Here is a 27,102-nt window from a genome sequence, read left to right as displayed (position 1 = left end):
TGCACTTTAAACTCTCCCGGAAAGTTTAAAAAAAAAAAACAGGGGAGAGAAGACGGGAGAAAACCAAACCCACATGATGAGCAGGCCTGGGATGACCAGCTGTCCTGGTTTTGCCTGGAGTTAGGGAAGGGATGCATCCCAGAATGCAGACCTTTCAGCACCTACACATGAACAGCCGGGCCCCACCCCCGGGCCGGGGACATTGCGTTGCATCCGTGCACTGGTCTGTTGGAAGGGTCCCCCAGCTGAGTCCAACCTGCACCTGAGGCTTGATAACCAACAAACTCACTCAACTCTCAGGCTCAGAACTCACCATGTTCTTGGAGGTAGCAGCGAGGAAAGAAAGACCCTGCCCAGGTTGGTTAGAGCTAAGGTCATGAGAAGGATGGTAAGTGGCCCTGTAGCTCACAGCTTTCCTCTGTTTTTAAGAACCCATTCTTCTTTTCAAAGGTAAGGAATATAAACCATCCTTGAGTCTGGGCAGACAGTGCCGTGTAGGATCCAAAGAGGAGTGAACCGGGCCAGGGAAAAGCCATAAACAGGCTGACAGCTCTGAGCCCAGAACTGCAGGCCTGACCCAGCTTTTACGCTCAGCAGAACAAACACGGAGCTTATGTGTTTAATCTCCCAAATCCTCGCACCGAATCACGTTGCCTGCTTTTCTTGTCACTCTCCTAGGGGTTATCAGCAGCCTTGCAGGCCTCATTCCCCTAGTTTCAGAAAGTTCTCTTCTTGTCAATGCAGTCTTTCTGCAAGATTGTTGTGTATGTGATCCTGACCTTTGTTTGCCATTTGACCTTGAAGGTAAACTCCCAAAAGCAAGAGGGTCTCTATCTCTATGGGAAGTGACAGATGCAGTTGTATTGCGTGTCGTGTGGGGGACCTTGCCCATAGCTTAAATTTTGATGTTTCAAGAAAAACCCAAGATTTGGAAGAGGCTTGCAAGTTAAATCTGTTCCTGTAGCCTGCTGGAATCGGCCTGTTTACCGCCGTTGGTAGGCCGTCCACAGCTGTCCCGTGTTTCTCTTACAACTAAGAGGAACAGCCTTGCGCACGTGCCCAGCGCTCTGCCGTGAAGAAGACGGTCTCCTCAGCCCTCCGCATCAACCCTCACTGTCCCAGCACACGGGGGTCATGCTCCACTTTACAGGTGAGGAATCCACGGTGGCGCTTATTAAGAGCATTCCCCAGTAGCTTGCAAGCAGTAAGCGGCAGAGCCAGGGTTCGGAACCGAGGTTTTATGACCCACGTGACTCCTCTGCTGGTGTGGATTCCCAGTTACGTGTTCGCCTCTGAAGCACCCCAGCTGGGTCCACCGAGCAGAACGCGGAGAGCGTGGACAGTGACTTTCCTGTGAGTCTTGGCCCCCTGCAAGCGTGCCCGGCCTGCAGGAGGTGTTGCTAACATGTGCCCCCTCTGTTCACCTCTCTCCCAGGCGGGGAACACGGCTCTGCACCTGGCCTGCCAGAACAGCCATGCCCAGAGCGCCCGAGTCCTTCTGCTGGGCGGCTCCCGCGCCGACCTCAAAAATAACGTGGGTGAACAAAAGTAGCATCTCTTGCACTCTCTTCCATTGCCTCTAGTATGAAAGCATACTAGAATATTCACGTGTAGAAAATGAAAATTTGTTAATAAAAGGGGTTTAGGGACTATCAAGAAAGTATTCATTTGTTGCTAATTCCTAAAGGATCCTTTTGCAGCAGTCCCCAATCTTTTTGGCTCATGGGACGGGTTTCATGGAAGACGATTTTTTCATGGATGGGGGCAGGGTTGGGGGATGGTTTGGGGATGATTCAAGTGCATTACGTTTATTGTGCACTTCAATGCCACCGCTGATCTGACAAGAGGTACCGGTCCGTGGCCCAGAGGTTGGGGACCCCTGCATTAGGGGAATGGGAAGAGGAATCAACACTCGGAAACACTGATTTTTCTCCCCCGCTTGCCCCTTGCTCCTCAGCCTCTCAGTGGGTTTTATCATTTTGTACAGCAGGTGTCTAGCAAGTGGGTCTAAGAATGAGTAATTGTTTTCAGGAAGCCTCCGCCCACACAGTGTTGCACTCTTAGTAAATACCGGCTGAGGCTGTACTGGGGAGGCTGTCTGATGCTCCATGCCCAGCATCTACAAATCTGTCCCTGAGGCATCCCTGGGATGAGCTGATGACCGGTAGTTCTTGGAGGCTCCTGACCTGAAAGGTCCCACGGGCATCCCCCTTCCCTCCACGGACACTGCATTTCCTTCACGAAGCTGATGCCATGTGGCAAAAGAATCTGAGGCTTCTCTCAAAAGTGACTTTGGCCGGGCAACTTCCCTGGTGGTCCAGTGGTTAGGACTCTGTGCTTCCACTGCAAGGGGCACGGATTTGATCCCTGGCTAGGGAAGCAAGTCCTACAGGCTGTGCACCGTGGCCAAAGGGAAAAAAGGGCTTTTAGCTGGGGCTCCCTGACTGGGGCAGGCTTATCTAAAGCGGTCCTGAGAACGCTCTGAGCTTCAGCTTTGAGCTTGGTTCCTCCTTAGTCCAGAGGAGAAGGTTGTGCTCAAGCGTCACCATCTCTAGACAGAACTAGAGCTCAAGTGGGAAGTCAGGGGAGCTCCGCAAAACGTCACGACATCGTCTCCAGTTCTCTCGTTTTCTCTCTGGGAGCAGTTTGGCCTGGGCCCACCAAGGAAGACCCTGCTCCTGAGCGTTTCTGAATGTCCTTTTTTATGCCCAGTGATTGCTTCCTCGTCAACTCCCTAGACTGCATTGCTCCCCATGGGATCCTGGGGTACTGCTAGAATGGGATGCACTTGAATTTTTTAGAGCACGTAATCTTAAAATCCAGCAACTCATCCCACTTTCCTAGTCCATTCAGCCACGATGGATCTGTGATGGGGAAAGTCTCATTTCCAAAGCGAAACTATCAGTCTTAGGCAATGTCATCCAGAGCCTTTGGGTTGTAGGAGAGGCGGGGGTCAGTGGAGTCTTAGTAAGTGCCTGCTAGGCAGAGCCTCTCTCAGTTTTGCGAAGGTCTCTTGGGCAGCAGGCCTCCAGGACCTGAAACCGGAGACAGAGTCTGCGTGGTGGGAAAGAGAGCTGCACGCAGGGGAGGGCTGCCAGTCGTGGAGTGAGCACCTGTGATAAAGGAGATGCTCGTCATTCAGGCCATTTACCCTGTGAGGAACACATGCTTGTCTGCTAGCTTGTAAAGGATAGTTTTCTTTTGATTTGCTGTTTTGTTTTGTAACCGCCCAGACCGTGCTTAGAGTGTGGTCTCCGTCCGCAGGCAGGCGACACCTGTTTGCACGTCGCAGCACGCTACAACCACTTGTCCATCATTAAGCTCCTCCTCAGTGCTTTCTGTTCTGTCCATGAAAAGAACCAGGTCAGTGCACGTGTCCTCCCCACGGCTGGCTGGCAGGTGCGTGAGCGCCGGTGGGGACAGGGTGCTGGGAGGCGGCGCCTTCTCCCGATGCGGGGCTGGCCAGTGCTGGCCTCTGAAGGAAGCGCAGGCTTCCCGTGGCCCTGGTTGCTCTGGAGTTCCAGGGCGTGTCACCACATTTGTGTCGTGAACCTTTTTGGAAATCCTGGGGGTGGGTTTTGTCGTTAGTGTGATTTTTAGGAATGAAACCTGCAAGGAAGAGTGGCTTGGTGAGTAAGCACGGGCGTTCAGTGTCGTGATTCCCGAGTTCTGTTCCTCCCACCGCCCCCTTCATGTGAGCTGAGCTGATGGAGTTTCTTGTTTCTGTGAAGTTCGGGGCGTGGTCACTATCTACACCGTGTGGTGGGGTTTTGAGATAAAGCTGTGGTTATTACAGCGTCCTGTGTTAATGTGACTCTTCAATAGTCATTTGGATTTTTTTTTTTTTTTAGTCATTTGGATTTTTAAAAGTTGTCTTGTTATTTATTGAAACCTATACCTAACGGATGCATGGTTTGGCTTTTCTGAGTTTGGGTGCATAAATCTGAAGTTAAAAAAATTAGATCACGATTCAGATTTAAAATACCCTATAATGATTACTGATCCTGGCTGCATATTGGAATCAAAAGGGAATTTAAATATGCCATTCCTGAATCCCACCCCTAATGTAGATGACCAGAACATCTGGGGGTGAGGTCCAGGAAACAGTATTTTTTGAATGCTCCTGGTCTAAGTGTGGGCTTCCTTGGTGACTCAGTCAGTAAAGAATCTGTCTGCAGTTCAGGAGACTTCCTGCAATATAGGAAACCAGGGTTCAATCCCTGGGTCGGGAAGTTGCCCTGGAGAAGGAAATGGCAGCCCACTCCAGTATTCTTGCCTGGAAAATCCCATGCCTGAGTGTGCAGACAGGATTGAGAACCACTGACCTAATAGCTAAAGTCTGTCATTCTACAGTTTCCCCGTGGATCCTAGCTTGTCAGATTACCCCAACACAGACCTCACCAACCAGTGCTTCTCAACCTGGGGGGCACGTTTCAATCACCTGGGAGCTTTGAAAACTCATCATGCCCTATCCATGCTCCAGACCAATTAAGTCAATGCCTGGGTGGGGCTCCGGCGTCAGGAGTTTATTAAAGCTTCCCAGCTGATTCCAGTGAGCAGCAGAGACTGGAAACCACAGCTCCAGAATGTCCCCTAACATACAGCTAGGTGACTCAGGAATGAAATGAACACTTTCCCTGTCTGCTCACCAGGGAAGGAGGCCTGAAGATGGCTGGATTTTCATACTTGATCACCTGCCAGGAATGAATGAATGAGTGATTTCACTTCTGTATGCGTCTGACTTATTTATGTCATCCGGTTTGGGAATTAAAACCAACATTTGCATTTGGAATTGGCCCACCAAGCTGCATCTGTTCATATCCTCCTCTGATTGTCTGAAACGCTTTTTGTCAAAAATAAATTATTGGCTAAATTTGGTAAGGAATTGAAAACAGCTGGTGTTAAATGAACGCTATCGTCAGTGACTCCACCGAAACAGAAAACTCCCTGGCCTGTAGGATGATCCCAGTGGCCCTTTCACATCCCTAAGAGTGGCTGCAGGGCTGGGCTATTACTCTGGGGCTTGTAGAAGTAGCTACCTTAGAAGCTCCTGCTTGTTCTAGCTCAGAAACCAAGGGGTTCTCTGCCCATCCTCTGCCAGGGCAGACAGACAGGGTCCAGAGCTACCTTTTAAAGTAAAAATGTTAAAAAGTATGAGTTAAAAGAAATATTTAAAAAACAGGGCTGAGATCCTGCCTCTGTGTAAGGTCTGGGCCTACCGTTCCCAACATCCTTGGCCCAGCATTGCTTGGCCTCCCTGCACTTAGCCCTGCCCTGTGATTTCTGGCATCCCACTCAGAAAGGAATGTGGTATTTGTGCGTAGTTCATTCAGTTCCCAAGATCTCTTTTAAAAAAGAACCACATTTAAACAACAGGATCCTACTCTATAGCACAGGGAACTATATTCAATATCCTGTGATAAACCATAATGGAAAAGGACATAAAAATATAGATAACTGAATTACATTGCTATATAGTAGAAATTAATACATTATAAATCAATTATACTTCAATAAAATAATTTAAAAAATAAAGTATAAGTTAAAAGAAATATTTTAAAGAGATAATAAAAAGAACCACATAATACTTTAGCCAAGGGCCACTTGTCAGTCTAAGGCAAACTTTAGTTTAACTTTGAAAAGCCACCACCAGGCCATGGGAGAAAGCTGGAGGGCTGTGGGCCACGACCCCGCGGGGCTCAGCGGGCTTTCTTCTGACGGGTTCCAGGCTGGAGACACAGCACTTCATATTGCCGCTGCCCTAAATCACAAGAAGGTGGTTAAAATCTTGCTGGAAGCCGGAGCAGATGGGACCATCGTCAATAATGTAAGTGGAGTTGCAGCCACGGTTTCTAAAGCCGTGCCCATCCCTTGCGGGGTCAGCTTGTGCTGTGGCCGCCTCCCCTCCTGTGAACTCAGAGCACACAGCCTCGCCCAGCCTCGCTCTGGAAGAGCTGCAGCGTGCCCACCCCGCGACCCCTGGGGCCAGAGGGGGTGGGCTCGAGGGGACCCCTGCTCTCAACAGCCCCGTAATGTTACAAACTCCGAGGGCCCCTCTTCAGACAATTCAGTGAGCACGTCCCGACATGAAAAGGGTCAGGGGTGTCTAAGTAAACAGCCAAGTAGATGATACTGGAAGTGACTTCCAGGCCTTCTAAACAGATGTGGCCCTCAGAAAAATGGCCACCAGGTCAGTCTTCCTCAAAGCTCCAGTTCATTTCTCTCCAACATCATCTTCTGTTCCTCCTCTCAATATTTTCCTCCTTCCCTGTCCGCCTCTCCCCTCACCTTCCAGTCCCTTGTCTGTCTGTCTGTCTGTCTGATCGTATAGCAGGCCCCAGCTCAGACACCCTCTCTTTCTCCAGGTTGGCCCGTGGTGTGTGCGCTCCTGAAACTGCACAGCCTCGGGCTGGTGGGGGGCAGGGGGCCCCTGGGGGCAGAACAGTCGCCTGGGGCGTTGGGGTGTGGAAGCTGGTGAAAGGCTTCCCTATCTAGCCGCCCTCCGCAGGGCTCCCAGCTCTAGTGCCTTGACTGGGCACCGTTCCTTCCTCTGAATCCCGCTGCCATCAGCTCCTGGTTTGGGGCTGAATCTCCCTCGAGCCTCTGTCACGGCCACAGCTTCTTGCTTTTCACAATCCGGTTCTTGAGTCTCTGTGGCCAGACCCTGATCTGCCCTGCAGGTGTCTTCTCCATTGTTCTCCAGGGAAAGTGTATCACCTGGCTAGAGTTTTATGATTCTGTTTCCTCAGCTGAGATGTTCCATCTTCGCCTTGTCTGTTTTGTTTTGTTTTTTAAACCTCCCTCTTCTCTTTTCCAGGAAGCCTTCCTGGCTGAGCAGCGCCCTGACCTTGGTCTCCCAGTCACTCACTGGTCACAGCGTCAGCACTTCCCTCGGGTGTGACTGGTGGTGGTTTAGTCACTGAGCGTGTCTGACTTTCCACCTGCCGATGCAGGAGATGCGGGTTGGGTCCCTGGGTTGGGAAGATCCCCTGGAGGATGGAAGGGCATCCCACTCCAGTATACTTGCCTGGAGAATCCCATGGACAGAGGAGTCTGGCCAGGGTCGAAAAAAAGTCAGACACGACTTAGAGACTAACCACCACCGCCTTCTGAAGCTGTGACTGGGCTCCCCTGTTAAATGGGTGAGGCTCAGGAGCAGGGCTGTGTCACACGCGCAGTTGTGTTTCACTGGTCATGTATGGGTGCTCGTGTGCCCCGCTGTGGGGTTGCCAGCCCCCGGGAGCGCTGTCCCGGCTGGGCCGCGTGTGAGTGTCCCCGGCTGGGCTGCGCGTGTCCCGGCTGGGCTGCGCCTGTCCCGGCTGGCCTGCGCGCGCCTCTCCCGGCTGGCCTGCGCGTGTCCCGGCTGGGCTGCGCGTGTCCCGGCTGGGCTGCACGGGCGTGTCCCGGCTGGCCTGCGCGTGTCCTGGCCGGGCTGCGCGCGCCTGTCCCGGCTGGAGTCCCGTTCTCACCGGCCCTCCCTGTGCCTCTCCGTAGGCAGGCCGGACTCCGCTGGAGACTGCCCGCTACCACAATAATCCGGAAGTGGCTCTCCTCCTCACCAAAGCGCCCCAGGTAGGATCTGCTGCGTTTTCCCTTGTGTTGATTATGCGGGGGCTTCAGAGTTGTTGGGATTCCTTGGGTCGCGATCTACTGAAGCCAGATCAAACCACATTATGTAAGGGACTGATGGGTTTCCTGAGCAGGGAGTGGGAAACGTAGGAATCCGCGTGAGCCTCCGGGAAACTGGAACCAGAGACCTCCGCCCAGCAGGCTGTTCTCATACACGGGCATCGTTTCCTCTCCATGGCTGGATCATTGTCACAGCCAGTTTCCTGGATCGAAATTTCCCAGCTAGGGAAAAGTACCAGTTTAAAACGTTGTAGGAGAGACTTCCCTGGTGTTCCAGTGGTTAAGACTCTGTGCTTCCAATGCAGGGCACGTGGGTTTGATCCTTGGTAGGGGAAGGAAGGCCCCATAGGGTGTGCAGCGCAGCCAAAAAATGAAAACAATAAAACATCATCAGAGAAGATCGTGATTGGGAGCTTGGGGCAGATGCCCAGAACAAGTGGGACAGAGGTGCTTTAGGGAGATGTTTGACCACGTGGTTACAGGAGGTATTTCCCAGAGAAAGGTGGGAATGGGCATCTGTCTGGGCAGCCCTATATGTCCACTAGAGGCAGTTGAGTACAGTACAGTTGTACTCCTTTTAATTAAATATTGCATGATGGTATATTGGCCATCATTCAATTTTAACAGATGACTGATATTTGAGGTTGAAACAATCGAAGTCAGAAATTTAATCATGATAATCTATAAGCTATTTATGATTTCAGCACCCTGAAATAGCTTTGTTTATAGTACCATCCACAGATACATAATGTTTATATAGCTGTGCCTACTATGTATATCCCCCTTTGTATTCTCCCCTTTATCGTATCTATGATAGGAAACTGTTCTGCAGTCTTCACAATTATTTATCATAAGGGAAGCATAATATTCTTTTCTGGTTGCTGACCAGTATTAAACCATTTCCTTAATGTTAGACATTTTGGTTATTTCCCAATTGGAGCTACTCTGTTCCTTTACGGCAAACAGTGATTGTTTTTCCACGTTATTCTGGCTAATGCTGCAAGAAGGCACCGTCTCAGGGAGCCAAAGGGACAGCCTGGACCCCAGGTGCTGCCCAGGCCCAGGCGGCCTCGGGTTCTGGGTGGCCTTGATTCCATCTCTGTTAAAAACATGCCTGATGTAACTAGCAGTTTCTGGAAGTAGTTAAGATTTTATCTCTTGCAGAATCGATCACCCTCTTGTCCATGGAGTAAGTCCTTTTCAGTGGGCTCTGGAGATCCACAGATTCTCAGCAGAATCACCTCCAGAATCCTGATAGAAAAATGCTCGCCTCTCCTGGGTCAAAAAGGACAGGGTGTTGTATAAGTGTCAGAATCCATCGCAGTTACCTGGCGTTTCAGAGTCTGGCAGTTTGATGGACAGCCAGCCCTGTGCTCAGCCATATGAAGACCGTCAAGTCTTGTGGGGTGGAGGATTCCCCTGGCACACAAGGACTGAGGTGCCTTTAACCTGCCTGTCATTTATCTTCTAGAGCCCAGGGATCTAGATTCCCAGGGATAAAACTCACTTGTGACGTATTTTCCTGTGTGGGTTCTCCTTTAGCCTTTACCATTTAAAAAAATGGCTTGGGACTCCCCTGGTGATCCAGTGGCTAAGATCCCACACTCTCATTTCAGGGGGCCTGGGTTTGGTCCCTGGTCAGGAAACTAGATCCCACATGTCACAACTAAGACCCAGCAGCCAAATAAATAAATATTTTTTTAAAAAAGGCTTAAGCAAGATTTTCCACACCCATCAGGGAAGTCTCCACACCCATACTGAATAGCAAATAAATAGAATATTTAGTTTCTTCTTTTCTTTTTTTTTTTACATAATTGTATGTACTAACCCTTATTTTTCAATGCAAAGTAAAAGCTTTGGAATATGCATAAAATTGCATGCATACTGTTCTGTTGATCTGTAGTTACAGAAATGGCCTCGGTGTTTGTCTTACCTGAAATGAGAAATCCCCTTGTCCCGGCACCTTAGTTGATCATGGATTTTGATGGTTCCCGGCAGTACTATGAGGGTGTTTCCTTCCGAGACCTCGGGGTTAATATTCCCTGGTTTCTGTGACGTGGAGGAGACTGATGATCTGGGTGGATGCACAGTTCTCTGAGAAAGGCTGTGAGCCACGCAGAGTTGTCACTGGCCAATAATGTGGTCAGTGCAGGGAATTTTTCTGATTATTTAGTGTTTTGTGAACTGAATGTTACTTCTCCTTTTTGGTGGATGTGGTTCACAGATGCTTCGGAAAGTGACTTTTAGGCTGATTCTGGAGCTGTGTGCTGTTAAGTATCCGTAAAGCAGATGAGCAGCGGGCACTAGTTTCTTCTTTTCATCTGACTCGGCTTTCTACTGAGTCTACATTTGGCTTAGGACTCTGGTTCTCAGACCTTTTCTATCTAAAGACCGTTTAACTTTTCTTCAACGTTATGGAGGCCCATAATGAACTCTATGTATGTGAGTTTATATCTATCAGTAGTTGCCAATTGAAAATAAAGTTGAGAAATATTAAATACTTTAATCATTTGAAAGTAAATCCATTTTGTAATAACATAAACAGCATCATTTTGCAAAAGAATACTTTTCAAAACAAAAATTGAGAGTAGAATTGTTGAACGTTTTTCGCACATTTTCTTATTGTCTTACTTAGATCAGAATTCTGCCATCTTTTATTTCTGCATGCAATCTATTGTAATATCACTTACGTAGCTTCTGGCAAACACCACAGTACACTCATGAGAGAATGAGTGTGAAAAATGCCAATGTTGTAATATTATGAAAATAATCTTAATCTCATGGACACAGGGGTCCCTGGACACTTTTAGACCTGCTGGCTTTCAGGGGATGAGAATATAATTTAAAAATTCTGTTCAGCTGCAGGCATATATTTTCCATTCAGGTGGTACCCACTGCCTGTTGATGGTGTTGTTTGGTTTTTTGTGTTTTTTTTTTTTTGTCCTATAATGTATCATTTGAATTTAATGAACACAAGAAGAAAGTCTGACCTTGAGATGAAAATCACTAGGCTGAATTTCAGAGAACACTTGTCTATCTATAAGACGATAAAATACTGTTTTATTGCAGAAAGAGTGTGACCTTGAAAGTGCTTCCGACTTCTGGACCTCCTTTGGTTTTTTTAAAGGGAGTGAACCCTGGAACTAGGAGTAGGGAGTCTGCAGGAGAAGGGTGTGGGGCTGGGCCAGAGACTGGAGGTTCCCACCAGCTCAAAGATCTGTGTTCTGTGTTCGCTTAGAAGCCTTTCTGCCAACTCGGCGACTCTAAGGCCGCCAGGCAGGTGGGAGACCCCTGACCGTGACCGATGGACCAGGTGGGCCTGCTGCCTGCTTTGTCTTGGTTAATACCAGCAGCTCCCTGTTCTCATGTTTGAGAGGCCGGAGCGCAGAGGGGTCAGATCACTTGCCTGAAGATCTCCAGCTTGCTGCTGGGCTTCAGTCTGCAGGGCCCCGCATGTCCTTGCCTGTGTCCCTTCCATGTCTCTGCACTCGAAGGGGCCGACCAAAGGCTGCTTCTGGGGGAAGAGACTCCAGCCCCGCGGGTGGTCCTGTGGCTCACAGGTGCATCTCAGTTATATTTGAACAAAAGTTCTATCTGAATACGACCTGGATACGGTTCGGCCAAGAAGGACGTCTGGTGGGCTAGATCAGGCCCTGTATCCCAAGACAGACTGTGCCTGGCATCGAGCTGCCGTGCCGCACAACCCCAGGGGACTCCGTTCCTGCCCTGGACTCTGAGTGGTGCTCCCTGGAGTTGAGCAGTGTGCAACCTGCTCACACCTACATGGTGGCCCTGGCCCAGACTACGTGCCTGTTAGTGTCATTGTAGACGTCAGCTCCTGAAGGTCAGGAATGATGTCCTTGCACCTCTGGGACCCTGAGTGCCCAGCACAGGGTGCACGGGACATAGCAGGTGGTCTCCCCGGCTCGGCTGGAGGCTCTCGGCAGGTCTGCGCACACCAGTGGTTTGTAACGATGCCTCTTGCCTCCTTCAGGTCTTGCGCTTCAGTCGTGGGCGAAGCCTGAGGAAAAAGAGAGAGAGGCTCAAGGAAGAGAGGAGAGCTCAGTCTGTGCCGAGAGATGAGGTGGCCCAAGGCAAGGTGTGGGGCGGCCCTCCCGCCTGCCCGCGGGTGGGAAACTCTCCCTGCCTCCGCTGGGCCCGCCTCGGTCTCTCCTTCCTGCTGGGTCCTTCAGAGCCTGTCTTTCCTTCTGGCCTCTTGTCTTCCACTCTCCCCAGATTTCAGGCTGTGGGCTCGCATTCCACTGGTCTTTTCCAACACCCCGTGTATTTGCGAGCCCTGAGCATCTGTGGCCCCGTCACTTCCACGGGGACAGCACGGCCTCTGACAGCACACCCTCCATCATGTAGAGCAGTGAAATCTGCAAAATGTGGGTCCACTTGTCACCTGGAACCTTGTTAGAAATGCAAATTTGGGGGCCTCACCCCAGACCCACTGTCTCAGAAACTCTGGGGTGGGGCCCAGCAATCTGTGGTTGAACAAGCTCTCCAGGTGATTTGAATCTGGACTAAAGTTGGAGGACCACTGGCGTAGCTTGCTGCCTCTGTTTCCTCTCAGGGAATAAACCCAGGCAGTGCTAGCCCACAAGGCTCCTAGTGCAAATTAGAAGGAGATGCCGCCCGGACATCAGCCTAGCACAGGGCACTTATGGTGAGAAGAGCCGGAGCTGGAGTTCAGCCCCCTCTGCCTCACCCATGCCCTCGGCTTCGTGCCTTTGTGCAGTGAACAGCTTGCGCAACTGTACATGGCAGCTCTGGAATGAACCATGCCTTTCAGCTCCCCCAGGGGGACGGAGACTAGGATTTAGAGACAATTTTGGGGACATAAAATTTTATACCAAGTACTTGTTTTTCTGTCCATTTGAGAATCTTATCAATTTCCAGGGTTAAGGCATTGTAACTTTCATTACGTTCCTGTGTATGCATTCTACATGTTAACTTGTAAACGTTCTCAAAAGGACTAGAGATGGTGATTTTTTACCCCCCTTCATTTCAAACGGTTCTCATTCTCCTCTATGAATTGTGAGGGTCCAAGTTCAAAGAATGAGTGGGGTTTTCTTTTTGTTGAAATGTAAAAGATAAAAAAAAAACCCTCTAATGCTCAAGTGTTTCATGTGTGCTAGCTTCCTGAAGTTCTAACACTTAGAATGAGACCCAAGGCGATATCTAGTTTGGCACATAAATAAAAAGACAAATATTCAACTCCCCAGGAAAAGCTCAGATGTTCAGTTAGAATCACAAGCAGTGTTCCCTGTGTCTGAAATTTGTTGTTTTTTAACGATTCCCAGGGGTCCTTTAAGTGGATGGAGTCTGGGAAATGTTATGCCATGATGGAATAAGGCTGAGGGGTCCAGTAGAGGAGGTGTCTGGGTTTTTTCCCCCCTCTGTAGGGAAGTGTCTCGGCAGGAGACACCCATAGCAGTGAACAGGCTGCACCCAGGAAAGAAGAGGCCAGAGAAGATGTCCTGTCCGCCTCCCCGGAGCCCAGAGCAAAGGACAGCAGACAGAGAAAGTCAAGACCCAAGGTCAGGAGGCACGTGAGAGCCGCCGAGAGGGCTGGGAGGTGGGCTGGCGGAGGGCCCTGGGATAGCGTCATGGCCAGCAGTTAAAAGGCACTTCACTCGGCTGGCTTGCTGCCTCGGAGCCAGAGTGCAGAAATTGGCCCTGGCCAGCTGCAGACCCCAGGTTGGCGTGTGACAGCTCCCTTGGCACGTGGTCCCTAGAGCAGGACGCCGCCAGAGAGCGAGGTGGGCGGGGGGAGCCGCTGGCTGGGCGTCAGGCTGGCAGGTGTCGCGTGCTCACAGCGGCGGTCTCCCCCTCTCCCGCAGGTGTCAGCGTTTTCTGACCCCACCCCTCCAGCAGACCAGCAGCCCGGCCAGCAGAAGAACGTGCACGCTCACAGTCACCCTAAAAAGAGGCCCAGGCATCGCTGCTCGTCCCCGCCCCCGCCGCATGAGTTCAGAGCCTACCAGCTCTACACGCTGTACCGGGGCAAGGACGGCAAAGTGATGCAGGTACCGACAGGCCCGAGGGCTGCAGGCAAGGAGTCTGTAAGCCTGTTGCTGGAGGCTGATATCCACTGTAGGCAGTGACTACAGAAGGCAGGAGCTTTGATGATAAGCCAGCTGGCCCTCCCCACCTAAATAGTACACCACCCTCCTGCTGCTTAGGCCTGGCGAGCCAAGGGATGGTGCAAGGCTTTCTGCACCAACCTTGTTTAGTCGCTAACTCATGTCCGACTCTGTGACCTGATGGACGGCAGCACACCTGGCCTCCCTGCCCCTGACTGTCTCTGGGAACTTGCCCAAATTCATGTCCATTGAATCGGTGATGCCATCCAACCATCTCATCCTCTGTTACACTCTTCTTTGCCTTCAGTCTTTCCCAGCATCAGGATCTTTTCCAATGCATCGACTCTTCGCATCAGGTGGCCAAAGTATTGGAGCTTCAGCTTCAGCATCAGTCCTTCCAATGAGTATTCAGGGTTCATTTCCTTTAGGATTGACTAGTTTGATCTCCTTGCAGTCCAAGGGACTCTCAAGAGTTTTCTCCAGCACCATCCTTAGGAGACCAGATAATTTTGAGACCAGGGAAAGGATAAAAGCAGCTTGAAGGCATTCCTTGGCAGCCCAGTGGGTGGGACTTCTTGCTTTCACTGCCAGGGGCCTGGGTTTGATCCCTTATCTGGGAACTAAGATCTTGCAAGCTGTGTGGAGTACGCGCGCGCGCGCACACACACACACACACACAAAGGCATCTGAGGATGGGGACTGTACGTTCCCCTCTCTGAATCTTCTTAGCGTTTGCCAGCCCTATAGGCTTGGCTTGTGCGACAGTCCAGAGCTTCCCCAGGGGTGAGTGTCTGCCATCACATGTGTCCCCCAGGTGACCTGACCAACGCAGGACGGGTACCAAGGAGTAAACGAGCTGAACTGATGAGTCCTTTCTGGCTTTCCTCCTCCTAGGCGCCAATAAATGGCTGTCGGTGTGAACCCCTGATCAACAAGCTGGAGAATCAGCTGGAAGCAACTGTGGAGGAGATCAAAGCAGAGCTGGTGTCGGTTCAGGATAAGATGAACGTGAAGCTGGGGCACATGGAGAATAAGACCCAGCACCAAGTAAGTGGTTGCCCTTCTCGTGACGCCGTGTTCTGGCGGAAAGTGAAATCAGAGACCTCAGCACGCCTTTCTGTCCTGCAAACTCTACCCTGAGCATGTCGGGCAGGCTGTCAGAGGAGAGGCCTGTGATTTCTTTAAAGCCATTGTGATTTCTTTCTTTTTTTTTAAAAAAAAGTTTTATTGGAGTATAGTTGCTTTACAGTATTGAGTTGGTTTCTGCGTACAGCGCAGTGACTCAGCCTTACATACACACGTGTCCCCTCTTTTTTGGATTTCCCTGCCATTTAGGTCCCCACAGCATTGAGTTAGAGTCCCCCGCACTACACTCACTAGTTATCTGTTTTATATGTAGCAGTGTAGGTAGGTAGGTTTAGTTGCTCAGTTGTGTCTGATTCTTGCGACCCCATGGATTGTAGCCCACCAGGCTCTTCTGTCCGTGGGACTGTCCAGGCAGGAATATTGGAGTGGGTTGCCATTTCCTCCTCCATACACAGGAGTGTATATACTTGTAAATGCCAATCTCAATTCATCCTACCTTCTGTTCCTCCCTTGGAATCCATATGTTCTCTGTTTGTGTGTCTATCCCTGCCCTGCAAACAGGTTCCTCTGTACTGTTTTTCTAGATTCCATATATATGCATTAAAATAGAGAATATTTTTCTTTTTCTGACTCATTTTCCATGACAGTCTCTAGGTCCATCCACATCTGTGCAAATGGCACAATTTCATTCTTTTTGATGGTTGAGTAATATTCCATTGTATGTATACACCACATCTTCTTTATCCGTTCCTCTGTTGATGGACATTTAGGTTGCTTCCATGTCCTGGCTGTTGTAAAGTGATGCAGTGAACATTGTGGTTCATGTATCTTTTGGAATTATGGTTTTCTTCAGGTATATGCCCAGGAGTGGGATTGCTGGGTCATATGGTAGATCTCCTGGCAATTTTTCAAGATTGCTGGGAGAAATATCAGTAACCTCAGATATGCAGATGACACCACCCTTATAGCAGAAAGCAAAGAACTAAAAAGCCTCTTGGTGAAAGTGAAAGAGGAGAGTGAAAAAGTTGGCTTAAAACTCAACATACAGAAAACTAAGATCATGGCATCTGGTCCCATCACGTCATGGGAAATAGATGGGGAAACAGTTGAAACAGTGACAGACTTTATCTTTTTGGGCTCCAAATCACTGCAGATGGTGGCTGCAGCCATGAAATTAAAAGACACTTGCTCCTTGGGAGAAAAGTTACAACCAACTTAGACAGCATATTAAAAAACAGAGACGTTACTTTGCCAACAAAGGTCCATCTAGTCAAAGCTATGGTTTTTCTAATGGTCATGTATGGACGTGAGAGTTGGACTATAAAGAAAGCTGAGCGCCAAAGAATTGATGCTTTTGAACTGTGGTGTTGGAGAAGACTCTTGAGAGTCCCTTGGACTGCAAGGAAATCCAACCAGTCCATCCTAAAGGAAATCAGTCCTGGGTGTTCACTGGGAGGACTGATGCTGAAGCTGACACTCCAACACTTTGGCCACCTGATGCAAAGAACTGAGTCATTGGAAAAGACCCTGATGCTGGGAGGGATTGGGGGCAGGAGGAGAAGGGGACGACAGAGGATGAGATGGCTGGATGGCATCACCGACTCAATGGACATGAGTTTGAGTAAACTCCAGGAGTTGGCAATGGACAGGGAGGCCTGGCGTGCTGCAGTCCGTGGGGTTGCAAAGAGTTGGACACGACTGAGCGACTGACCTGAACTGATGACAGGTCTACTTTTAGTTTTGTAAAGAACCTCTATGCTATTCTCCATAGTGGATACTTCAGTTCACATTCCCATCAGCAGTATAGGAGGGCTCCCTTTTCTCCACACCCTCTCCAGCGTTTATTGTTTATAGATTTTTGATGCAGGCCATTCTGATGGGTGTGAAGTGATACCTCACTGTGGTTTTGATCTGCATTTCTCTAATATTTAGTTGTGTTGACCATCTTTTCACATGCCTCCTGGCTACCTGCATGTCTTTGCAGAAATGTCTATTTAGGTCTTCTGCCCTTTGTGATCACTTTATGTGCCTTCTTGAAAGCCACTGACTTAAAAATTTTTAAGAGCATGTTTTAATTGCTTCTGATTATAAAATAACATATACCATTATGGAGCATTTTTAAAACACATGAAAACTAGGAAAGGAAAATAAATCACCTGTGAACCTACTATGATGAAAAAGCACCGTTCATATTTGGGTTTATTTCCTCCAGTCCTTTTATGTCTGTGTGCCTTACTCCCCTTGCCCCTTGTACACTAAAGTAATACAATCACGTGCAGCTTTTTTTGTTTTTCCAACTTTATTTTGAAAGCAGTCACACAGGGAGAAAGGTTGCAAGCACAGCTTCCTGAACGTCTGTGCGGCCTCCGCCTCGGCTCAGCCAGCGGGCACTGTGTTCCCACGTTTGCGGTGTGTCTTTCGCACACACTTCTGGTTCGTTTGCTGACCCGTTTGCTGACCCTAATCTTTAAGTACTCCAGAGCACATTGACTAAGAATGGGGATCTCATCCTTCCTTACACGATGCCGTCTTCACATCTGAGAAGAGTAACACTGATTGTGTGATGTGCAGTCCATATTCAGATTTTCTCAGTTCTCCTAAAATAGGTGTGTTTTGTAGCAGGTTTTTGTTTTCAATCCCAACCTAGGGTCCAGTGAATCCTTTGTGCTTGTATACTATATGCTGGGTCTCTTTTCATCTAAAACAGCCCCTGGTTTCTTCTTGTGGCTCTTGTTTCTTCTCATAACAACTTTTTAACAGAGTCCAAGCCATTTGTTTAATAGAATGTTTTATAGTCTGGATTTGTCTGACAGTTTCTTCGTGGCTTTTTTCACTTGTCCGTCTATCCCTCTGTCTGTAAAGTGAAAGTTGGGTCTAGAGCAGTAATCCTCGATGCGTTGTCCACAAACCAGCAGCATCAGTATCATCTGGGGACTTGAGGGGGAAAATATGCAAATTCTTGGGCCTCCGCCCAAATCTCCTGAATTTAACTGTAAATAAAACTCCAGGGGCAGAGTCTTAGCGACCTGTATTTTAAAAGAATCTCCAGGTGATGCTGGTAGAAACAAGTTTGAGAATCATTACTCTAGATGCTTATTTAGGTTTAGGTTAAATATTTTTGGCAAGAATATTTCATAGTTAATTGTGTAAGCTTCAAATTACATCACGTCAGAAGAGACACGTCAGGATGTCTCGTTATTACTGACGCTAAGTTCGATTGCTTGGCTAAGCTGGTAATCACTGTCTCTCTCCACTGTAAAGGTATGTTTTCCCTTTGTAATTAGTAGATATGTGATGGATATAGGTTTTTAAATATAAAAAAACTTTTAAAAGCTTACAAAGTAACACATGTTATTTGGGGAAAACACCTCACATGCAGAGCTATTATTGCAGTGACCCTGCCCAGAAACCCTCCCATTACTATGTATTTTTCCTGTAGGTTTTTTTCTTTTATAGATATAACCTTACTAATTTTCACTTTTAAACAAGAAATGGAACCATACTGTGCGTTTTTTATTTTCAGTTTACTTTTTAAGTTAGTAAAAGGAGCTAGCGTGTGCTTTTTAATGGTGGTGTACAATTTCTATGCGTGGAAATAGAATTTTGCTTTACTTTTTTCACTTCACTTTATTTTTTAATAAAGTTTTATTTAGGTTTGACTGTGCTGGGCCTTCGCGGCTGCTGCGGGTTTTGTCTGGTTGCAGGGCTTGGCTTCCCACTGTCATGCCGTCCCTTGCTGTGGGCGTGGGCTCAGTGGTTACAGCTTGCAGCCCTAGTTGCCCCACGGCACGTGCAGTCCTCCTGGACCAGGGATCACACCTGTGTCTCTGGCATTGGCAGGAGGCTGAGCCACGAGGGAAGCCGTTCTGCTTAATTTTGTTTCTTGAGCACTTCCCCACGTCCTTGGCTTCATAATATTCCAGCACATCAATACCACATAATTTATTTAACCATACCTTTTGTTAGACACGACAGTTGCTTATAATTTTTCACTCTACTCAATAAATGCTGTGAACATTTATGTACAGAAACTTGATTGCTTCTGAGGTTATATGCTTAGAATTAGGATAATGGGACCTAAAGTTAAGAATATGTTTAAGGCTCTTGATAAGTGTTGGCAAGCCACTTAATTGAAAGGTTGTACCAATTTATATCCTACAAGCAGGATCTGAGTTTCTGTTTCAAAGCTTTGCTATCATTGAATTTTTTTTTTTAAAGTTTTTTCCAAATTAACTAAGGACATTTGACTTTAATTTGTATGTCCCTGTCTATTGGTGAAATTATTTTTAAGGTTTGTGGGTTATTTGCATTTCATAAAAAGCCCATTTTAAAACTATCTGGGCCATAATAGATTAGTTAAACTGTTTTGTAAATAAAACCTGACTTTAGCTAGCCCAAGCACAGAGGGGAATGCATTAGGTGAATGCTGAGATGTCTCACGGACCTCTGTTTGGCTCAAAGAGGGTGACAGACTGGGGTGTAGAACCTTAGTCCTCATTCTGGGTCTCAGGGGACTGACTCTAGCGCAGCATGAGTCAGGAGCACCTGCCTGGACCGTCAGCTATGCCCCAGGAACACAGCTGTGTGTCAGCCTGGGTACTGTCCGGTCTAGGCAGGGGGCAGGAGATGGGAGAGCAGGCTGGTACTAGGAAACAGGAGGAGAGCTGGTCCCAGGAGGCTGTGCAGGATGAGGAGCCCAAGCAGAAGGAGCTCACCACATCTCCAGAGCTGCTGCTCCTCTTTTATTTACGAACATCTGAGCGTGGAATGTCAGTATGTCCCCGGCAGGAGAGGCGCCCGCTGCCAAGCCCTCCATGCTGGCTTCCACTCACAGCGGCTCCTTTCTCTTCTGCGGAGCTTGTCATGCACTTGGGAGTTTGTCCTGCTGAGTATCAGAGCCCACAGGCAGAGGGTGTCAGGGCCCCGCAGGCAGCGGGCGTCGGGGCCCCGCAGGCAGCGGGCGTCGGGGCCCCGCAGGCAGCGGGCGTCAGAGTCCGCAGGCAGCGGGCGTCGGGGGCCCGCAGGCAGCGGGCGTCAGAGTCCGCAGGCAGCGGGCGTCGGGGGCCCGCAGGCAGCGGGCGTCAGAGTCCGCAGGCAGCGGGCGTCGGGGCCCCGCAGGCAGCGGGCGTCGGGGCCCCGCAGCTTAGGGACTGGAGGAGCAGAGAAGGGCACGTGACTGCAAGGGGACCGTCACTCGCTCCTCCTGAGAGAGTCCGTTCCTGGGCAGGTTGATAAGAAGTCTGGGGTCCCCGAGAAGGAGAAAGGGGCCTGGGGCTCTCGAGGAGGAGATAGGGGCCTGGAATTCCCAAGGAAGAGGAAAGGACAAACATCTTTTTTCCCCTCTACATGCCTTAGTCTTAGTCACATAAAACTTTTTTTTTTCTTTTTATCCTGAAACTGATGATTACACAACTCAGTTTAAACTCTGTACCAGGGATTATATAACAACAATGTATCCTGCTTGAGGACAGTTTCTCCTTCCTGAAAACCTTCCGACTGGTCCTGATATTTTAGAATGTGTATTATGGGAGTGGGTCTGGTAGGATCTTTTCTATTGTTTAAGTTCTAATCCTGTTATCCTAAAATGTAAATTGTGGGAGTGGGTCTGGTAAAGTTTTCACAAACTTGAGACATTCTTTTGCTTTATTGTAAATAACTCCCTTGCTCACACTGGCGAGGGGGGCGCTCTCCGTCCCCTCCTGGTGTCTGCGTCAGAAGCTTTCTCTGTCTCTCTTCATACTTTAGTAAAACTCTGCTATACAAAAGCTCTTGAGCAATCAAGCCTGGTCCCTGGTCCCGAAGCTAAATCTTCTTCGGAAATCACGAATCTGACATTGTTCACCATAAGCTGTCACTCCCTGACGTGATCCCTTTGAACTCCGTCCACCCCCTTCTTCACAGGTGCTGTGAGAACTTTCAGTGAAGCGTCTGTTCACTGGGAATGCTGGAGGAAAGCGCTGACTATTCAGCGGCTTTCCTTTATTCTCGGGCAGCCACTCACCTTTAAAAAGGGGAAGGGGGGTTAAAAAACATTTTTAAAAGGGGAGTCGGGGGACTTTGCTGCTGGCCCAGTGGTTAAGACTCTGAGCTCCCAATGCAGGGCGCCCAGGTTCGATCCCTGGTCAGGGAACTAGATGCCACATGCTGCAACTAAGACCTGGTGCAGCCAAATAAATGAATAAAAAAAATTTAAAAAAAAAGGGAGTCGGACCTAGGGGTGTGGGATGGGAAGGGAGGTGTGAGGGGACGTGGGTAAACCTTGGCTGATCCACGCTGATGTCTGGTAGAGACCAACACAATATTGTAAAGCAAGTATCCTTCAATTAAAAATAAGTAAATTTAAAAAAAAATTTTTTTTTAAAAAGAGGAACTGGGATAGCTCCATACTCCTTGAAATAGTTTTTCCTAAAAAAAAAAAAAAAAAGAAAGAAAGAGTTTTTCCTTGTAACAATAGTCTTGGAAATAATTTTCAAAGGCCCATACAAATTTTCTTTTACTGACAAGGAATATATTGGCTCAAATTGTATATTTACTGTGTATTTATATTCTCTGGACCCACTCAGGATTTTAAATGAGAGAAAGAAATCAGCATTGGCTTACACAGAAACATACTCAGGAATTCTGAAAGCGTAGAGGTCCATGAGGGCCTCACGGAAAGAGCAGGGCGAGGAGTGGGATGTGCTGGCCTTCTGTCTGGCCCCCTACTCGTCTCAGGAGTGAAGGCATCAGGGCGCATCCTTAGGTCATCTCAGTCACCACGTCCCCTTCGCCCCCTGAATCCTAGATGCGGGTTCTGGACAAGCTGATGGTGGAGCGACTCTCGGCGGAGAGGACGGAGTGCCTGAGCCGCCTGCAGCAGCACTGGGACTCGGAGAAGCGCGAGGGGGAGAGACGGCAGGTGAGCGCGGCCTCCGCGTCCGTCCGCACTCCGCCCCCGGCCGGGGCGCAGACCTGCCGCTGAGAGCGCCCAGGTCCTCGGAACGTGCTCGCGTCACAGAGCGTGTCAGTTTTATAGCCTGAAGGTAGGGGAGAGCCTGGAGCCCGGCTCCTGTTTGTGGCTGACCGAGCAGGTAGGAGGCGCAGGCCAGGCAGTTCGTAGGAGGTGCTGGGGAGGAGGCGGACTCCGCCAGGGTCGCTGCTGTGCGCTGCGCTTCCGCCGGGCACAGAGCGCGGTTCCTACCCGAGCGCGCGGGCCACCCGGGACGGCAGACGCGAAACGAGCTCCTGTGAGCGTGAGCCTGTGCCCCTGCGCGGCCAGAAGCGCTGCAGGTGCTGGGTGCTCACTCACGGCTGACTCTGCAACCCCACGGACGAGCCCGCCAGGCTCCTCTGGCCACGGGATCCTCAGGCAAGAGTCCTGGCGCCGGTTGCCTTTTCCTCCTCCAGGGGACCTTCCCGACCCTTGGATGGAACCCGAGTCTCTTGTGTCTCCTTCACTGGCAGGCAGATTCTTTACCACTGCACCACCTCGGTGTTTGCTTTTAAGATGCCTCTAAGTCACTTAATGAAGATGATAGGTAGCTATCGGCTTGGGTGCTAGGTGAATCCCAGGCTTTGGGGGCAGCCTGTGGAAGGGAGGCAGCCCACAGCTTTGGGCCTTGTCCAGGTAATAGCCTATCATAATTGAAAAGCTCATTCTTGAGGCTTTAGTTCATAAGCTGTGTATCACAGTCTCCTGATGATTTGTGTACTAACTTGTGGGATTATTTTTTAGATGTCCTTGGTGGATGAATTAAAAACCTGGTGCATGTTAAAGATTCAGAATCTGGAGCTGAAGCTTTCTGGAGATTCTAGGGCCTCCAGGACTAAGTCCACGCCATCCACTTGTGAGTCCTCCACAGGTAACCAGCATGCAGAGAGAGCCCCTCCACCCACAGGTGACGAAACCCCCAGGTTGAGTTCTCTTCTTGCATCTGAAGACAGCCTGTGTGATAGGGCTGCATGAAGCACCAGCCTGTAGCATGATCTCTGTAGGGGCCAGGACCACGCTGTTGCTCTTTAATAATAAAGTACTCTTATTTACGTGCTCAAAAATTTGTTGAATGAAGGAACAGAAGAATCTCTGATCAGCGATAGCAGTGCAGTACTGATAGTGTGAAAGTGGGCAGCAAAGACTGGGGTGAGGAGGGGACCTGTCTGTTGGGCAGGGCGCTCGCCCCGTGCCCCTCTCTGCCTTCCTCGTCCACCCTTGGCCAGCTCTGCACGGGTGCTCCGTCGCTTTGGTCATGTTCGACTCTTTTCGACCCTGTGAACTGTAGCCCGCCAGGCTTCTCTGTCCGGGGATTCTCCAGGCAAGAATACTGGAGTGGGTTGGCGTGCCCTCCTCCAGGGGATCTTCCCGACCCATATTGAGCCCACATCTCTTTACATCTGTACAGCCTCGCTAAACCACAGATCGTATATCGAAGTTGCCCCAGGTGCTGGATGAGAGATGCTTTTAGCGGAGCACCATTATTTTTTGTTCACCATTATGTTCGCTCAGTGGTTGTACTCAACGATGATCATCTGAGGACATGCACAGCCTTAGTAATTAGACCTTCATAGGGGATTTTGATGTGTTGTGTGTTTCTATTATCATGGACCATTTCCGTACCTTTGTGCCTTAATGGTGGGGAAAATCCTGGGCAAGTTTTTCATGCTGGGACTAGTTATGGAACTTGTCATAGAGCTCTGGGTAGGGGCATTGGGACCACCTCTCCAAACTGGGTCAAAAAACTTGTATCTGGGGCTCTGGTGTGGAAAAGGCCCAGAAATTAGAATGGGGGTGCTTACTCATCAGTAAGTGCCCAGCTCAGCCTTAGGACATACAGTGAGATGTAGCATCCTTAACTTTCAGGAAGTGGTACCCAGAGCCCTCTCATGTAGATGGTTGTTGTTTAGTCGCTTAGTCGCTTAGACTCTCTATGACCCCATGGACTGTAACCCACCAGGCTCCTCTGTCCACGGGATTTCCCAGACGAGAATACCGGACTGGGTTGCCTTTTCCTTCTTTAGCGGGATCTTCCTGACCCAAGATCGAACTGATATCTCCTGCATTGGCAGGCAGATTGTTTACCACTCAGCCACTTGGGAAGTCGTGTAGATTGAGACAGGCTAAAGGAAAGGCCAGCAACATTTTGGCTTAGATGCCATGAGTGGGTCTCACACAGTACCCCTGAAAGCCCCGACAAGCCAACATCATAATCCAGGGAGAAGCGGGAGGAAAGGACGGGAGAAGCTGCACAGGTGGGTGGTGATGGAGAGGCTGGCGGTTACAGGATTCCCAAGACTCTCAAATGCCGGCCCAGGTGCCTGTATGAACTAGCTTCACTCTGACTTTTGTTTTCCTTCCAAAACCAGGTGTGGATCAGTCAGTGGTGACTGCAGGCCCAGTAGCCGCCTCGGACAGTTCCCCCCAGGTGGTCAGGCCCAAGGACAAGGCCCTCAGCTCCACCGCCACCCACAGACTCCAGCAGCAGGAGCTGTCTTCCTCGGACTGTACGGGCTCCCGACTGAGGAACGTCAAGGTCCAGACAGCCTCGCTCCCCTTGAAAGAGGCAGCCAGAGGCGATCCACAGGCTGGGCCTTGTGTTGACAGAGGCACCCAGACCAAGAAGTCTGGGAAAAGCGGGCAGACGAGGCACCGAGGCCAGCAGCCAGCAGCCAGCACTGCCGGCGGGCAGCCGCCGCCTCCAGCAGCTGGCGGCGAGCAGACCGCCCCTCACGGTCGAGACGCCTCCCAGGCGCTGGAGCTCACCCAGTATTTCTTTGAGGCTGTTTCCACCCAGATGGAAAAGTGGTATGAGAGGAAGATTGAAGAAGCACGAAGCCAAGCCAGTCAGAAAGCCCAGCAAGACAAGGCCACGCTGGAGGAACACATTAGAAGTTTAGAGGAGGAACTTGCTAAACTAAGGACTAAGGTACAGAAGGAAAACTAGGGCCCACAGTGAAAGACGGGAGCCTGGTGACTGCAGTCCCTGGAGTTGCGAAGAGTCGGACACGACCGAGCGACTGAACAAATTAAAGAACAAATGGCCTGAGAAAGGATCCTTGAGGATTTCCTGTCCTGCAGCTGCAGAAGAGCTATGTCCAAGGTGTCGGTTATTGTGCACATAGCAGAACTTGCCTTTAAAAAAAAATCAAAACACTAGTTTCTAAAATGTGCCAGACACACGTTTCCTACGCCCTGAAGTTATGAAGACTTCAACAATTAGACTGAAACCAGGGGAAGCGTGCTTGGTTTCAGGTTTCATTATAGACTTAAAACCTCAGCCCAAGTTCATCTGAAGTTCAAAAGCTCAAATTAATTAGCCATGCTAAGAAACTGAATGATGTGTAAGCCTAAATCCTAATATTCCTGATATGAAATAATGTAATTGAAAAGCAAGAAAAAATATTCATCCCTGTGAACTGGAATCAAGCGGTCATTCATAGCAACACAGCTGCTGTGCCTCGACAGAGTCTTTCTGAAGAGCTGTAATAGACATGCTGAGGAATGTCAAGATCCAGACAGCCTCCCTCAAGTTCATAGTTCTCAAGATACTGACATTTTAACCAGGGGAAAACTCATCAAACAAATTTTGAGGAGAAGGATTTTCACGATGTCACAAGATCCAGTATATCTTAAAATGTTTTGAAGAGTCAGAGTGTATTTAAATAATGAGTTAATTGGCATAATAGCGCTGAAAATGTTTGTTAATAGTGAACTCAAATGAGAGAGGTTCAGATCATTTGATCATGGTGTTTGTATCTTTCAGCCAAAATATAGAAATACTACAATCAATCATAGTGATTTTCAAGTGGATTAATGGAAAAAACATTCCCATAACAATTACCTGAAATTTTTATAATCTAATTCCCAGCCAGATTATCTTAGAGTACCTTTCTGAATTTGAGTTTATTGGTCTACATTTTATAAAGACAGTATTTCATTTTGAATTGAGTTCTGTCATTGAGGAACCTCAAAAGCTTCCCACTGCTTTGTAGCGACTATGTCAAGGTAAATAATTCAATAAATTGACTTAGATTCTCCAGCACCATGGAGCCCTAGATTTTCACTCTGCTCTGTGGGGTGTACAAAGTTGAAAAGTAACAGTATATTGAAACTTTCAATTATCTTTCAAGCTTCTTGTCCTTTGGACTGTGGCATTATGTTCATCTCCTCAAAATCCCATATATGCATAGAAACTTCGATTCTATTTCTATAAACACAGGAACCAAGTACTGTTGTCTGTAATTTTGAATAAAGTTTTGCTCATTGAGCCAAAGAGAAAAATGTGACTTCTTGACATGGGAACACCCAGAGAAACAAAGTATGCATTTAATCCCTGCGTCTTCTGCCCCTCAAGCTGGGTTGTTTTGGGTTTGTTCTTTTAAATACAATCAATGGATCTAGGCGTTCCTAATAAATGTAGATGTATGTCATCGTTCTGAAGCCCGGACGAGGAATTAGTTTGCTGTTCTCTCAAGTTTATCATTAGGTCTGTGAGCTCATCTTGTTTCTCCTTGGTGGGGAGACGACTTCTCCCCAGGGATTCTCATTGGGTTGCAAACTGTAGGGGCGCTTTGCTCTCTCCATTTCCCTGTTTGTTCCCAGCGCAGCATCACGGGGTTGTAGGGCTACGTGGTACCTCGCGTTTTCTAAATCTGTTCCCAACAAGGTATCACCAAACCTCTTCAGAATCCTTCCTCAGTATACATCAGTGTATTGAGAGCTGCCAGATACGGAAATCCCGAGACGATCAGGAAGTTGTGTTCCAAGTAGAAGTTATTCTCACCCATTAAGAGATCTGTTACCTCGTGGGGTATCCCTGTTGAGAAATGCTGAAAACAGTTTAATGCTTTGGTGGTATTTTGATTGTGTAACTCCTGCCCATCAGAAGCAGGCAGCTTACTGTGAACTGGAAAATTCCATCAGAGTCAGGGAAGAGACTAGGGAGACACGAGAAAGGCCAAGTGCACCTAGTATGGCAGGTTATGTGGATCTTGTTTCCCATGGAAGGAAAACCAGTGGCGGCCAGGAAACAGAACAGGGTCAGCCAGCTTCTAACTCAAAGAGATCACAGCATCTCCAGACAAATCCAGGAGTGTTTTCAACGACTGTGTCTGGTCTGCTTTTGTTCCTTAGCATTGTCAAAAACTCAACTAAGGCTCCCATGCGTGTTTTTTCTTTTTTCCCTTGTGCTATTGGCTAAAATGAGCAAATGCCACAATAGTGCTTTTCCTAAGAAGCAGAACTATTAACAACTTATGGCCAGTTGTGTAGGTTGTGTTTCAACCTGAGGCTGGAATTTTCAATAGCTGTGGGGAAGATAATGTA

The 27,102-nt window shown here is 48.8% G+C and overlaps 1 protein-coding gene across 9 annotated transcripts in view; it reads left to right on the top strand.

The window, feature by feature from the left end:
• ANKRD6 (ankyrin repeat domain 6) overlaps positions 1–26,050 on the top strand; it is a 175,976-nt gene extending 149,926 nt beyond the window's left edge. For 5 of the 9 annotated variants that reach the window (XM_043890271.1, XM_043890276.1, XM_043890272.1 and 2 more), the window contains 11 exons: positions 1,436–1,534; positions 3,265–3,363; positions 5,729–5,827; positions 7,495–7,572; positions 11,624–11,728; positions 13,038–13,172; positions 13,476–13,661; positions 14,613–14,765; positions 21,589–21,702; positions 22,519–22,645; positions 24,144–26,050. In XM_043890271.1, coding sequence (XP_043746206.1) covers positions 1,436–1,534; positions 3,265–3,363; positions 5,729–5,827; positions 7,495–7,572; positions 11,624–11,728; positions 13,038–13,172; positions 13,476–13,661; positions 14,613–14,765; positions 21,589–21,702; positions 22,519–22,645; positions 24,144–24,721 — 1,773 coding nt within the window. In that variant the 3' untranslated portion in view covers positions 24,722–26,050. The remainder of the gene's footprint in view (positions 1–1,435; positions 1,535–3,264; positions 3,364–5,728; positions 5,828–7,494; positions 7,573–11,623; positions 11,729–13,037; positions 13,173–13,475; positions 13,662–14,612; positions 14,766–21,588; positions 21,703–22,518; positions 22,646–24,143) is intronic. The other 4 variants (XM_043890274.1, XM_043890270.1, XM_043890277.1 and 1 more) reach the window with 2 other exon arrangements.
• Positions 26,051–27,102: the final 1,052 nt, after the last annotated feature.

This window comes from Cervus elaphus, chromosome 28 (genome assembly GCF_910594005.1).
Source record: "Cervus elaphus chromosome 28, mCerEla1.1, whole genome shotgun sequence".
In the NCBI taxonomy this organism is placed as follows: domain Eukaryota; kingdom Metazoa; phylum Chordata; class Mammalia; order Artiodactyla; family Cervidae; genus Cervus; species Cervus elaphus.
This window is presented reverse-complemented; position numbering and strand designations above follow the sequence as displayed.